At 37.0% G+C, this 14,591-nt stretch overlaps 1 protein-coding gene across 4 annotated transcripts in view; it reads right to left on the bottom strand.

Annotated features, from left to right (window-relative positions):
* The window catches only part of ANKAR (ankyrin and armadillo repeat containing), a 75,810-nt gene that overhangs the window by 19,529 nt on the left and 41,690 nt on the right, over positions 1 to 14,591 (bottom strand). For 3 of the 4 annotated variants that reach the window (XM_058440268.1, XM_058440262.1, XM_058440270.1), the window contains exons 11-16: positions 13,390 to 13,631; positions 12,412 to 12,580; positions 4,852 to 5,126; positions 4,529 to 4,682; positions 4,128 to 4,289; positions 2,036 to 2,142 (exon numbers count right to left, since the gene is read on the bottom strand). In XM_058440268.1, coding sequence (XP_058296251.1) covers positions 2,036 to 2,142; positions 4,128 to 4,289; positions 4,529 to 4,682; positions 4,852 to 5,126; positions 12,412 to 12,580; positions 13,390 to 13,631 — 1,109 coding nt within the window. The remainder of the gene's footprint in view (positions 1 to 2,035; positions 2,143 to 4,127; positions 4,290 to 4,528; positions 4,683 to 4,851; positions 5,127 to 12,411; positions 12,581 to 13,389; positions 13,632 to 14,591) is intronic. The other variant, XM_032755153.2, reaches the window with a different exon arrangement.

Here is a 14,591-nt window from a genome sequence, read left to right on the forward strand (position 1 = left end):
GTCACCCAGGCTGGAGTACAATGGCATGATCTTAGCTCACTGCAACCTCCACCTCCTGGGTTGAAGCGATTCTCCTGCCCCAGCCTCCCGAGTAGCTGGGATTACAGGCACGCACTACCACGCCCAGCTAATTTTTTGTATCTTTAGTAGAGACAGGGCTTCACCATGTTGGCCGGGCTGGCCTCGAACTCCTGACCTCATGATCTGCCCGCGTTGGCCTCCTAAAGTGCTGGGATTACAGGCGTGAGCCAAAGCACCTGGCCTGCAGCACCTATTAATTTAAGCAAAACTTTGGGGAGTAGTACTAAGAAATAGTACTACTATTTTTTCCTCCTCTAGTTCTGGAACCATTTAATGTACATTCTGAAGCCCATTAGGAAGATGAACTTTGCATATTATTGGGACTCGGTAGATAAGTTTTTAAAGTGCTATACTATGCATTTCTATGAAAAACATTATGAATTTGAAAAGTATGATTATTGAATTATTGCAAAATGTTTTATCCATTATAGAATCTTTTGATAAAAAATATTGAAATGTATTTATGTTCTATTTAAACAAATTTCAAAACTCATTGAAAATATGTACTGAAATATAGATGGATACATTTTTTATGAGAAGACACACATTTGTTAAAAAAATGCACCAGATGTGGTGGCTAATGCCTGTAATCCCATCACTTTGGAAGCCAAGGTGGAGTATCTCTTGAGCCCAGGAGTTCGAGAACAGCCTGGGCAAAATGGTGACCCCATCTCCAACAAAAATACAAAAAATTAGCCAGGCATGGTGGCACACTCCTGTAGTCACAGCTACTCAGGAGGCTGAGGTGGGAGGATCACTGTAGCCCGGGAGGCAGAGGCTGCAGTGAGCCAAGATTGCACTACTGCACTCTAACCTGGCTGACAGTGAGAGACCCCATCTCAATTTAAAAAAAATATTAAATAAATAAATAAAGATTAAAAAAAGAAACAGCCTGGGTGCAGTGGCTCACACCTTAATCCCAGCACTTTGAGAGGCCAAGGCGGGCAAATCACTTGAGGTCAGAAATTCAAGACCAGCCTGGCCACATGGTGAAACCTCGTCTCTACAAAAATACAAAAATTAGCCAAGCGTTGTGGTGCACACCTGTAATCCCAGCTACTCAGGAGGCTGAGGCAGGAGAATCACTTGAACCCAGGAGGTGGAGGTTGCAGTGAGCTGAGATGGCGTCACTGCACTCCAGCCTGGGCAACAGAGCGAGATTCTGTCTCAAAAAAAAAAAAAAAAAAGACAAAGAAACTATGCTATTTACTTAGATATTGTCCTCCTATGTTATTTCTATTTTCTCATCTCCAGTAGCGTGCATACCAAATTTTGAAAATAAATTTTTTTTTGCTGTTATAATTTCTTGCCTGGCCACCTATAGATGTCTTGAATTTCTAAACCTGGGTAAAAGTATTTGAATAGATGTAAATGTCATTTTATTAAAGGCATTTTAGTAGAAGTAAATGGAAGACTGAATGACTGACTCTTCAACAACTCACAATAATTCTTTGTAATGTCCAGCCTTGAGAAAACTATTACCTCCAGCCAACAGAGGCTGCTTGGCAGAAGACAGGGCTGGTTTGAAGTGTAGTACTGACAAGATTCACTAATATTTGAGAAATATTCCCATATAAGTCATACATTCCCACTATCCCCTCCCAGTTTTAGCAACTGATGTCTGGGGAGGTAGAAAAGAACTTTTGTGAATAAATAATCAAATATCTGAGGAAAATCTTATTTGAAGAGTAAAAACATAAGATTTTCTTGTCATATTTGAAGAAACCCTACTTTAATAAAATTTACTAGTATCTTATGGTTTGAAGCAACCTTTTTGTTTAAAACTTCTAGGATTTTATTTTTATTTTTGGCTTATTTCTCCAAGAAAAATAGGATTTAGTTTAAAAGATTAAATATTTTTATGTTTATGAACTTGAATAAAGATACAAAATTTTCTTAAAATTATATTTCTGTTAATTTTTACCATATCAGAAAACAATGTAAACCTTTATACCTTAATGTTAGGAGAAGGGTGATTTCTTAGTAGTTGGATAAGTACTGGAAAGGCATTTTCATCTACAACAAATTGTTGACTGACAGGATTGCTTGTATGGGCTACACCTGTAAGAGTCCACGCCAATGAGGTAATGTTTTTTTCCATTTTATAAATGGTAAAGTCAAACATAGCTTGATATTTTGGGTTGACAAAGCGTTCTAAGGTAATACAGTTAGTAAATTACAAAAGGGTATGCTATATGACACTATTTTAATAGTCCTGAATTAATTTTTTAAAAGACAAAGTGAATAAACATGGAGACCTTATTAGAATTGTGAGTGGCTTCCTAAAAGTCACAAAGCAAAGGAAATTAGAAATATTATACTACCAAAGAATAATAATAGCTATCGTTTATTGAAGAAATATTATGTGTGAGGTACTTAAGTTAATAATTCTATTGTTTTCTATAAAAAGTTTACTTCTACAAAAATGACTAGAGTAAATCACCAAGTTAAAATTTCTAGGTTTCTTAAATTATACATGCTAACAAAATAATCTTACTATGTCTCTTTATAACATACTACTTTAAATTGCAGGCCTAAACTCACCAGAGAAACTCAACTCTCTTTTTTTTTTTTCCACTCCTCGCAATTTCCTGTTGAGAAACTCATTTCTTTCTAGTGAACATGGGCAAAGAATTTTAACTCTGTTCTTTTGCTAATATTAAATGTCACAATAAATATACAGTGGGTTTACATAAATGGGTTAACCCTAAATAAATGGGTTAAATATAAGATTGAGCCTCTCAGTGAACAATGAAGAGAAGTCACCTACATATTGTACCTAGGGAAGTTTGAAGGAAAAAAGAACCCCTTTGTCCGCACAAACCCCCCACCCGCACCACACACACACACACACACACACACGCGCGCACAGCTGATGTGGACAGATTTGAAATGAACTAATGAGAAGAAATTTGACTATGTGTGTGTATGTATATCAGGCAACCTTGCATATATATTATCATTTACTGGAACTTTAGAAATAACTGTAATTTATGGCTGGGCGCGGTGGCTCACGCTTGTAATCCCAGCACTTTGGGAGGCCGAGGCGGGCGAATCACGAGGTCAGGAGATCGAGACCACAGTGAAACCCCGTCTCTACTAAAAATACAAAAAATTAGCCGGGCGTGGTGGCGGGCGCCTGTAGTCCCAGCTACTCGGAGAGGCTGAGGCAGGAGAATGGCGTGAACCCGGGAGGCGGAGCTTGCAGTGAGCCGAGATCGCGCCACTGCACTCCAGCCTGGGTGACAGAGCGAGACTCGTCTCAAAAAAAAAAAAGAAAAAAAGAACTGTAATTTATGTCAGAGTCTCTGGCCAAAAAAAAAGAAACATCTTCTCTGGCTGATTATCTTGGAAGTGTGAATGAGTTTCTGCAAGAAACTTGGCAAGCAAAGAGAAAAAAATGTGAGAATCAATTCCTATTATACTTCATTCAGCTGGACTATTTTTGAGAAAATTCAGTGATCTAGAAATAAAGATTTTTCCTCTTGTTTGCAAGAAGCAGTCTACAATCAGCACCCTGCATTCATCAAGGTCAGCAAGAACTCAAATTTTAACTTTCGGTGGGTCACAACTGACAGTTCCACATTTTCTCAGGTACCCCAAAATGTCAATTCCTTTGCAATGAATTCTGTGTTATATAAACAAATGATCATTACAGAGACATTCAAGAATGTGCTCCAGCATTAGAAACTCTTCTATATCTTCAAAAACATATAGTTCTTGAGATTCAAAAGAACTATTTTTCTCTTAAACTTAAAAAAGAGATTGCTTTCAGTCAAAATAGCCAAGGCTTATTGTCCTAATTTTCCTTTCTAGCCATTGTTCAAGAGCAAGACTGATACAAAATTCTTAATTATACCACTTTTACTGACCAAGTTCTTAGACAAATTTTAAAAGTTACAAAGGTCTTTTATACATTAAATACCATTTAGGGGTCAAATCCCCAAAAGTGGGGATAGAGAGGAAGAGAGATTAATTTCCACTTCTCTGCCCAATCTGTTCTTGTTCTTACAGATATTTAAGAAATTGAGAATAAGTATACAAACCAATACAAATGGATCCCACTGCTCTGATGACACTGAGAAGTGTGCCTTCAGCGATCGTACTAATTCTTAGTAAGCGAACCAATGGTGCAATTCCATTCCCTTCACATATTTGATTTTGATGCATCCTGCTGTCCTTACTTAGAGCTATGACAGCTTCACCTCCTGATAAAGAAAAGCAAGATACATGTATGATACTCCAGTGCCCTGTTCTACATTATGCAGAGGACACGGTAGCTCACACTTGTAATCCCAGCTACTTGGGAGGCTGAGGCAGGAGGATCACTTGAGCCCAGGGGTTTGAGGCTGCAGTGAGCTATAATTGTGCCACTGCACACCAGGCTGGGCAACAGAGCAGGAGCCTGTCTCTAAAAAATAAAAATAAAATAAGGAAAATAACTTACCAACATACTGCATTTTAGCTGATGGTGACAAAAGCATATTTATTATAAAGCTGTATCCAATTTGTTCTGCCATATATTTTTGTTGTTTTAGTGTTTGTCCTGCCAAGGCCCAAAGTGCAACGGCTCCTTGTTCCTTAACATCTATTTGAAATGCCTGTTTTTAAAAATATTTCATTAATTCAGTGAACATTTATTGAACACTTTAGGAATGCATATTTTATAAAATGTTTATTCTAGAATTGGTTTAGTTTTTCTATTCACTTAACAATTCAAAATAGAATACATCATCTAAGAAAAATGACCAGTAATCATAAAATTCCTACCTTTAGGAGTTTTAAAAGATACTTAGTTAACGATTTTTCCAGAAATGCTTTCTGTATAAGCGGGTTGTGACTTGCCAGTGATTCCACAGCCATTGCACCTTTCATTTGGACACTAATTTGTTTCCCTTTAAAAAGAGCCACCAGAGGAGGAATCGCTCCCTCCATAGCTATAGCATCCTGAATTTCCTTATTGTCACGCCCAACCTCAGCAATTGCAGCAGAAGATACAGCCTTCAACACATCTTCAAATGAATTTAAGAACAAGTTAAATAAACCTTATGAAAAATAAGAATATCAAAGTGCAGCATATCATTAGTTTCCCATATTATAAAATCAAATTTATAAAAAGCTTAGAGAAAATAAAGAAAAATAGAAATAAACAAAACTGGCTAGATTTACCACCTAAACACAATCAAACATTTGGGATAATCTCATGTACTATTTCTTATGAAGATGGATTTAGATAGTTATAGATGTATTTGATATAGTTGTATTTTAAAACAACAGCCTGCATTTTTACTTACGATTAAAACATTCCCTCCCCACCACCCCCTTTTTTTTTTTTTTTTTTTTTTTGAGACAAGGTTTGGCTCTATCACCCAGGCTGGAGTGCAGTGGTGTGTGTGATCTCAGCTCACCACAACCTCCACCATCCTCCCACCTCAGCCTCCTGAGTAGCTGGGACTACAGGTGTGCACCACCACACCCTGCTAATTTTTGTTTTTTGTAGAGGAATTACTGGAATAACTCAGTACATCTCAGTAAACTGCTTATCAAAAATAATAGCATCTTAGCCTTCCATAATCAGAGTTCAAAACTATCAATGTTACTGTGTTTGGGTATGGGTATTATCATTAAAAATAAATACGTAAACTTTGCTAATTTGATAGCTGTCTCATTTTGTTTTGTATTTTTGGTACTGGTGATTCTAGACATTCTCCTATATTCTTTTAACCAGTTGCACTGCGTTTTTTTGAGTATGGGTATTATAATTAAAAATGAATACATCAACTTTGCTCAAATTTGACAGACAAAAATGCTGTCTCATCTTGTTTTGCATTTTTGGTATTGGTGAGTCTAAACATTTTCCTATATTTTAACAAGTTGCATTTTTGTAACTTACAGAAGAGTTGTAAGAATAAGTCAGAGAATTCCTGTATACCTTTACCTGGATTTATAAATTTTTAATATATTGCCATATTGGTTTTTCTATCCATTTATCTATATAATTTACTTTTCTAAATTTGAGGGTATGTTGCGTGCATACATCGTGGCCTTTTATCTCTTTAATACTCTAGTGTGTATTTACTAAAAAAAAGCCTATCCTTTTATGTAACTACAAGGCAATTAGTAGATGCAATACTTTAATCATATTGTGTTGATTTTCCTAGTAATGTCCTTTATCACACTTACTTTCTTCCAGTACAGGACCAGGACCATGTGTTGCACTTAGTTATGTCTCTTTAGTGTTCTATTATCTGGAACCTTTTCTCAGGGGTTTTTTGCTCTCTTATGACATAGACATTTTTAATGAATATGGGTCATTTAGTTTAGAGAATTTTCCTCAGTTTGGGTTTGTTTGATGTTTCCTCATGACTCAAGATATGCACCTCCATCTAGAATATTTTTAAAGTGATATTATGGCTTGGGTGCAGTGGTGCATGCCTATAATCCCAGCTATGCAGGAGGCTAAGGTGGGAGGACTGCTTGAGCCCAGGGGTTCAAGATCAGCCCGGGCAACATAGCAACCTCATTTCAAAAAAAAAGTGACATTATGTTCTAGGGATATCCTCTGTGGAGTTCTATAATGTCCATCTATTCCTCATTGGTGATGTTCATTTTGATCACCCAGTTTCTCTACTGTATAGTTGCTATTTTCCCTCTTGCAACTAATAAGGAGCAAAACACTTTAAGACCATGTAAATATCAAAATTTGCCCCCAAGATTTAGCAACCATTTATAATTTTTGCCTGAACCAATCTTTACTATGCTGTTTGCAAAATACTAATTTTCCAAATCTACCACTCCTTCACATTTGTCAACTGACATTCTGCTATAAGGAAGAGCCCTACCTTATTCTCTATTTATTTGTTTCCTCGTTTATCCAGTTGTTATCAGGATGAGGGCACAGGCTCCTATTTTATTCAACCCATTAATTTTCTTTTCTTTTCTTTTTTTTTTTTTTTTTTGAGACGGAGTCTCGCTCTGTCGCCCAGGCTGGAGTGCAGTGGCGCGATCTCGGCTCACTGCAAGCTCCGCCTCCCGGGTTCACGCCATTCTCCTGCCTCAGCCTCTCCGAGTAGCTGGGACTACAGGCGCCCGCCACCACGCCCGGCTAATTTTTTGTATTTTTAGTAGAGACGGGGTTTCACCGTGGTCTCGATCTCCTGACCTCGTGATCCGCCCACCTCGGCCTCCCAAAGTGCTGGGATTACAAGCGTGAGCCACCGCGCCCGGCCTTCTTTTCTTTTTTGAGACAAGGTCTCACTCTGTCACCCAGGCTGGAATGCAATGACACGAACTCAGCTCACTGCAACCTCTGCCTCCCAGGCTCAAGCGATCCTCCCACCTCAGCCTCCCAAGTAGCTGGGAATACAGGCATGTGCCACCATGCCCAGCTAATTTTTGCATTTTTAGTAGAGATGAAGTTTTGCCATGTTGCCCAGGCTGGTGTTGTACTCATGAGCTCAAGCTATCTGCCCGTCTTGGCCCCGCAAAGTGCTGGGATTATAGGCATGAGCCACTGTGCCCGGTGTACTTTCTTATTTATGTTGGTACTCAAATTGTCTAAGATTTGGCCAGTGGGAGCCCCTTCAGGTTGTCCTTGTGTCCTATAGATATGCCTCCTTTTTTTTTTTAATTTTATTACTTTCTGTCACCATATGATGATGTTCCTGACTCACCATATACCTTCTCTGCCCCTGCCCTGGAATCAACTATTTCTCCAAGAAGCTCTGATTCCTTTTAATGAGGGATGATATTTAGAAACCAAGATTTGGGTGCTCGGTATGCTCATTGCTACTGGAGTATCATTGCTTCTGGATCATATATGTGTGTGTGTGTGTGTGTATAAATTCATATATATATAATATGTATACATATGTATATGTGTATACACACACACTCATACATACACACATACATTTCCAATTCCAATCCAACCCCACAGGGTTTATTGTTTTCCTACATTCTGCACATTTCTTTGCACAGTAAGAACCCAATAATATCAACACATTTATTCATTTCTTTAGTCCTACAGTACTTATCATGTGGGTTCAGAATTGTTCTACCCATATCATTATGACATACAAGTTCACTAAAAAGAACTCAAAATCTGTGTGTAGTTTGTGTTTACCCTTAGATAGTATATAATGCACTGTGTTTAAAATTATTTGTATTCATTTTTTCTTTTCTTCTTAAATCTAGTTATACAATTTATTTCAGTTTTCATTTCCCCCAGCCTTGTAGATTTAATTTTTTATTATGTAGAATATCAATATATTTCCAAAAGCAAAACTAGATAGAAAAGTGTTTGTGCATTCATGTAGCTAACTATATCCTTTAGATGCTCTATAATCCAGCATTTGTTTTTTCATGTACTATCAAGGTTAATTATCTCTCTATTAAGGCCTTATTGTTCATACCAACTTCTATACCCACTTTATATCAATTTATGTCAAACACATTAACTATTTTTATTGTTATGAGTATTTTCTTCATTTAATCATCTAATCATTTATTTAATGCATATTTATTGGATAGCTATGTGCTAGACACTGTCCCAGGCACTAGGGAAACAATGGTGAACCAACAAAACAAGGTCCTTGACCTTGTCGAACAAAAGGAAAGGCCAGAGTAAAGAACAAAGCAATAAGTTCAATATTACTTGAGAGTAATATCAGAGAAAAAGGGAGTGACAGGAAGGTCATTTCCTCTTGAAGTAGAGAAGTAAAAAGGGCTTATAGGCCATGCTGGAAATGTGGATCATATCCTAGGTGATAGAGAGTCACTGAATAATTTAAAGAAGAAGATACGATCAACTTTACATTTTAGTTAGATCACTCAAGTAACACTTGGAATGTTAACCCTGAAATATTAATTAAATTAAGAAAGTGTGGGGGAAACCATTCTTTCCCTTACCCAATATTCCTGAATCAGTACAAAAAGTAGAAATTCCTCCACCCGTGGCCAACTCAGAAATATTAAGAATAAAAATTTACCCCTTACTCATTCTTCCCCATGAGAAGAATAGTGAGTTACATAATTTTTTAGTTTGAAGAATGAGCCATTGCAAACGCATGGTTTAGGTTCTTTTTGGCACTTTTTGTTGTTTTCTCAAAGCAAGCTTTCCAACAATAATGCTGAAGTTTTGATCTTTATTTGATTCCTGTCTATTTCTCATTTGGACCCAAATTCTAAAAGGAATGGAAGTGTCTTTACTAAGCTATTCAGTAATCCAAAGTAGCTCTAAAGCTCAGGGGAGACGTCAGGGATGTGGATAAAGAACTGGGAAGGATAGATTGTAACCCTAGTAGAGTTCCTTTGGAGTGAAGAAGAGGTAAAGAAGAGTATGCTGGATGAAAGCAGCAGCATGACAAGAATGGAAGCTTAAGGAACTCCAGCTTTAAGAGTTGGGTAAAGGAGGACTAATGGTGAAGGCAGACTTTATCTACAACTTTTGGGGTCATAATTCCAAAATTTTCAGATTTTAGAATGTAAGGATTACATAATACTACATATTGTATAACATCACAAAGGATCTGGAGAAAATCAATTTCTGCAGAAACATGTGAATAATCATTCCAAGAAAATAAAATGAGGTGATCTTTTAAGTTTTTCTCAGTTTGAAACTGAAAAAGCATTTTGTATGCTTTTGTTACATATTTGAGTTTCTGTGGTGGTGTCATATAAACTTTTGTTATTAACAGAACAGGAAAGTTGGGTACCATATTAAATCAGAAGCATTGTAGGAATGAAGGCATGCATACGTGAATACATGTATATAAGAATGTGAATACAAGCAGCTGAATGGGTGAATGAAAGGCCTAAAACAAACCAAACTTAGCAAGGGTAGGCTTGCTCTGGACATAGAGACTCAGACTAAGGAGATGTTAACAAATCCATCTTTTCAAGAAACTGTATGTGAATCTACTTTGGGGCCATTTCAATACAAGAAATCTTAGAGTAGCTCACATGGTAAAGAAGACACTGGAATTAATAATATGCCTTTGTGATCTCCTATACCTTAACAACCCAGCTAACATCCAAGAGGACTATTTGCTAAAGCACTAAAGTTATATAGGGAGGCTTACCTAAAAGGAAAAAATAATTAAAATTTATTTCAAAATTAAGTTATCTTCCTTGGAGTGAGGAGATAATGTAGATTATGGTGTAGGAAAAAATAATTTTATTTCAATAATTTATTTCATACTATAGTTTTCTTTCTTTTTTTTTTTTTAGACAGAGTCTCTCTCCGTTGCCAGGCTGGAGTGCAGTGGCGCGATCTCGGCTCACTGCAACCTCTGCCTCCCAGCTTCAAGCGATTCTCCTGCTCAGCCTCTCAAGTAACTGGGATTACAGGCATGTGCCACCACACCCAGCTAATTTTTTTGTATTTTTAGTAGAGACAGGGTTTCACCATGTTGGCCAGGATGTCTCGATCTCCTGACCTTGTGATCCGCCCGCCTTGGCCTCCCAAAGTGCTGGGATTACAGGCTTGAGCTACCACGCCTGGTGCTGTAGTTTTCTTTCATGAACTCATTTATTATTTATTTATTCAAATTGGTGCTACAATTTGTACTTTGTTACAGCATCTGGGATTGAGAAAAGGAAAACAGAAAGAGAAGACCTAGTCCCTATCTTTAAATTTTAATTAGTTAGATAAAACACAAACAAAAAAAGAGATAAAGAATGACTATAAATGAGTAAAAATTATATATTTAAAATATACATATAAGCTGACCCTCTCTAATGCTATTCTTTTTTCCTTTTTTTTTTTTTTTTTTTGAGATGGAGTCTTGTTCTGATGCCCAGGCTAGAGTGCAGTGGTACAATCTCAGCCCACTGCAACCTCCGCCTCCCAGGTTCAGGCAATTCTCCTGCCTCAGCCTCCCAAGTAGCTGGGATTATGGCATGCACCACCACACCCAGCTGATTTTTGTATTTTAGTAGAGATAGGGTTTCACCATGTTGGCCAGGCTGGTCTCGAACTCCTGACCTCAGGCGATCCGCCTCAGCCTCCCAAAGTACTGGGATTATAGGTGTGAGCCACCGTGCCTGGCCTCTAATGCTATTCTTAAAGGATAAAGTAGAGCATAGTAAGTGATGGAAGAACACTTGAACAGAGAGAGCATAAGGAATTTGTTATGAAGGGAGAGGGCTTTCAAATGATGTTACCACACGATAGAGGTTCTTAGAAGATGACACTTGCTTAAATTTGAAGTTTTAAAGTAAAGGAAAGATCGCTTCTACATTCCCCTTATTCTTAATCTTGACTTAGATTTAACCAATGTATTTATTTTTGTATTTATTCCTGGCGAACTGGAAGAGGAAGCCAAATGATATACTGAGCAGGAAGAAAGTGAGCAAGTTTTTCTCAATTTTCTCTTCCCCCAAATTTGGGGAAAACCATATATTTGGAGCTTACCTGTTACATGTGCTAACTGGAATGAGATTATTCTTACAGAACCCAGGAGACCATTTGCAGTAGCTGCTGAAACTGCCTCATGGCTTTTGATGTTCTTGGTACTGAGATGCACTTTAGGAACTGATAATTGGCCTAATGCTTCCTGATAACCTTGAATTTTGACATCAAATATCTAACAAATCTGAAGCCCTTGTTGTTACTTGCAAAATAGCTACCCATGATCAATATGTTACTATCAATATGTACTATTCACCCAAGGTAGCATATACTCTCCTAGGCATATTATATGTATTTTTTAAATCATCCATGCCACTATTTCCATTGATAAACATGTCTAATTAAACTTTTTTAAAGAATATGCCTTTGAAAGTCAATTATTTTTATAAGCCCAGCAGTTTAACCATTATCTGCCGGGCATGGTGGCTCACACCTGTAATCCCAGCACTTTGGGAGGCTAAGTCAGGTAGATCACAAGGTCAGGAGTTTGAGACCAGCCTGGCCAACATGGTGAAACCCTGTCTCTACTAAAAATACAAAAATTAGCCAGACGTGGTGGTGCATGCCTGTAATCCCAGCTACTCAGGAGGCTAAGACAGAAGAATTGCTTGAACCCTGGAGGCAGAGTTTGCAGTGAGCTGAGATCACACCACTGCATTCCAGCCTGGGCGACAGAGTGAGACTCTGACTTGAGAAAAATAAAATAAAATATAAATAAATTTAACTGTATCTACATAGTTTAGCAGTTAGGAAAAATAAATAAATTTGTGTTTTAGATATTAAGGTTATATTACACATGTTTAGATCTATTCAAAGACAGATTCGGGACATCTATTCATATAGGACAAGTCCAATCCCATGTTTGCTTCACTTAATATATCTGGTCATTATAAAATAATACAGAGATAGAAGCTCACCTGAATCAGAACTCAGAAATCTGATAAGATATGGGAGGCCTTTATGTTCTCTCACAGCTCTTTGATTGTTTTCATTTCCTATACATAATACCCGTATACAGTTCATTACATTTACTAGCACATTTTCTATGTTTAAGTTCAATAGATTTATCAGACTTGGGATTCCATTCTAAAAATAAACAAAAAAAATTACATTTGAATTTGTTTAAGATAAATGTAATCTTTATTTAGAAATACAAGTTGGCTGGGCGTGGTGGCTCACGCCTGTAATCTCAGCACTTTGGGAGGCCGAGGCAGGCAGATCATGAGGTGAAGAGATCGAGACTATCCTGGCCAACATGGTGAAACCCTGTCTCTACTAAAAATACAAAAATTAGTCGGGCATGGTGGCGCGCGCCTGTAGTTCCAGCTACTCTGGAGGCTGAGGCAGGAGAATCACTTGAATCCACGAGGCGGAGATTGCAGTGAGCCAAGATCGCACCATTGCACCCCAGCCTGGTGACAGAGCAAGAGTGTTTCAAAAAAAAAAAAAGAAAAAAAGAAACACAAGTCTGTAATCTTTCTTGCTGTAAATAACTATTTGGGAGAGAATGAATGCCACAAACAAATGTGTCTACTGATAAGATACATTATGTGACAGTTAATACAGCTATCTAAGTGAAGCAAATAAGATTAATTGAATATATTGCCCCATTAGGAAATATTTGCCATTGTAGACACTGCACTGTAATTGGTGAACAGCAAGAAGCAATCAACATATACTAACTTATGAAAATACTCCCTCATCTACTTCTGGACTGTACTCAAATGCCAACTTTTCGGTGGAGTTTTCATCAGGCACCCTCTCTCTCCCTTTTCCCTGCTGTATTCTTCCCTGAGAGTTTTGTCACTGAATAGTAACATGGGTTTCTATTTTTGTAACTTCTATATGAGGGAGTTATTGTCAGTCAAAAATAATTGTATATGAAAAGAACTTACGTATTTGGCAATAACATCCTTGTTTTCACATTGAGCAATATCATATAGAATGACAGCACAGCGAGAGTGTACTTCAGGCTCATCACAAACCAGTAGGTTGATTAGAGATGGAATGCCTCCCGCTTCTACCAAAGCATGCACTGCACTTTTGTGGGTTGAGATATTACTCAATAACCCAACAGTTTTGCACTGCAGTTTTATTTTGGAACTTTTTAATAGATTGATTAAGGCAGGAATAGTGCCTGTAATGAAAAAAGCAAAAAAATTAAAAAGCATGAATTATTGGTAACCATTTGTAGTCAATTTATCATGGCAATATTTAAATAATATTTATGGGCATTGCAATATAAATAATTATGAAATAATTCTATAAAATATTTATAAAATTATCATTTGAAACTACATGAAGAAACCTTCCATCTTGTCTTTGGTATGGGCAGCTCTCATTGTTCATAATTTGATTTTCACAGAGCATGATCATATATTTTATATTAGTAACCTTAGGCCACCATTGAAACACTGAATTCTGGCTTAAGATTATTGATAAATGAATTCTTTGTGCTACCACATGGTACAGGTCAGTTTTGGTTATTGCATCAACTTTTTATGGCACTGCTTAGGCAATTATTTGAGCATTTTATTATATTTTATCCTTAGTTTATACCAGCATGTGAAAAACAAAAAGTGCTGAATCTAGTAAAATGCAACATTAGTCTCATTAATTACAATAGGCTCAAAGATAGAAATCATTAGGCATAGTGAAAATAGAAAATCTGGCTTCAGTTGGATGCCTGTTATACTTACATCAATTCAATGATAAATAGAAATCACCTATAGGACACACACAAAATGATAGAAAATATAGATATAATAAAGACCTTATTTATTTAGCTACCGGAAATGAAACATCCCTCATGACTTCTTTAAGTTCACCTTTTGGATATAGAGCTTTTTGTACAGGTTTTAAGGAACATATTAGGGGACTATCTATGATCAATCAAATTTTAATTTATTCATTTACTATTTCTGGAGCATCTCACGTGCGTTCAATAACCACATTAGGGTAGTGGCTACCATATTGGACATTTTCAAATAGAACACTTTCTTTGTGTGTGTGTGTGTGTGTGTGTGTGTGTAGATAGACAGATGATAGATAGATAGATAGATAGATAGATAGATAGATAGATAGATAGATAGATAGA

The sequence above is a fragment of the Hylobates moloch genome, unplaced genomic scaffold (genome assembly GCF_009828535.3).
Source record: "Hylobates moloch isolate HMO894 unplaced genomic scaffold, HMol_V3 SCAFFOLD_1, whole genome shotgun sequence".
NCBI lineage: Eukaryota > Metazoa > Chordata > Mammalia > Primates > Hylobatidae > Hylobates > Hylobates moloch.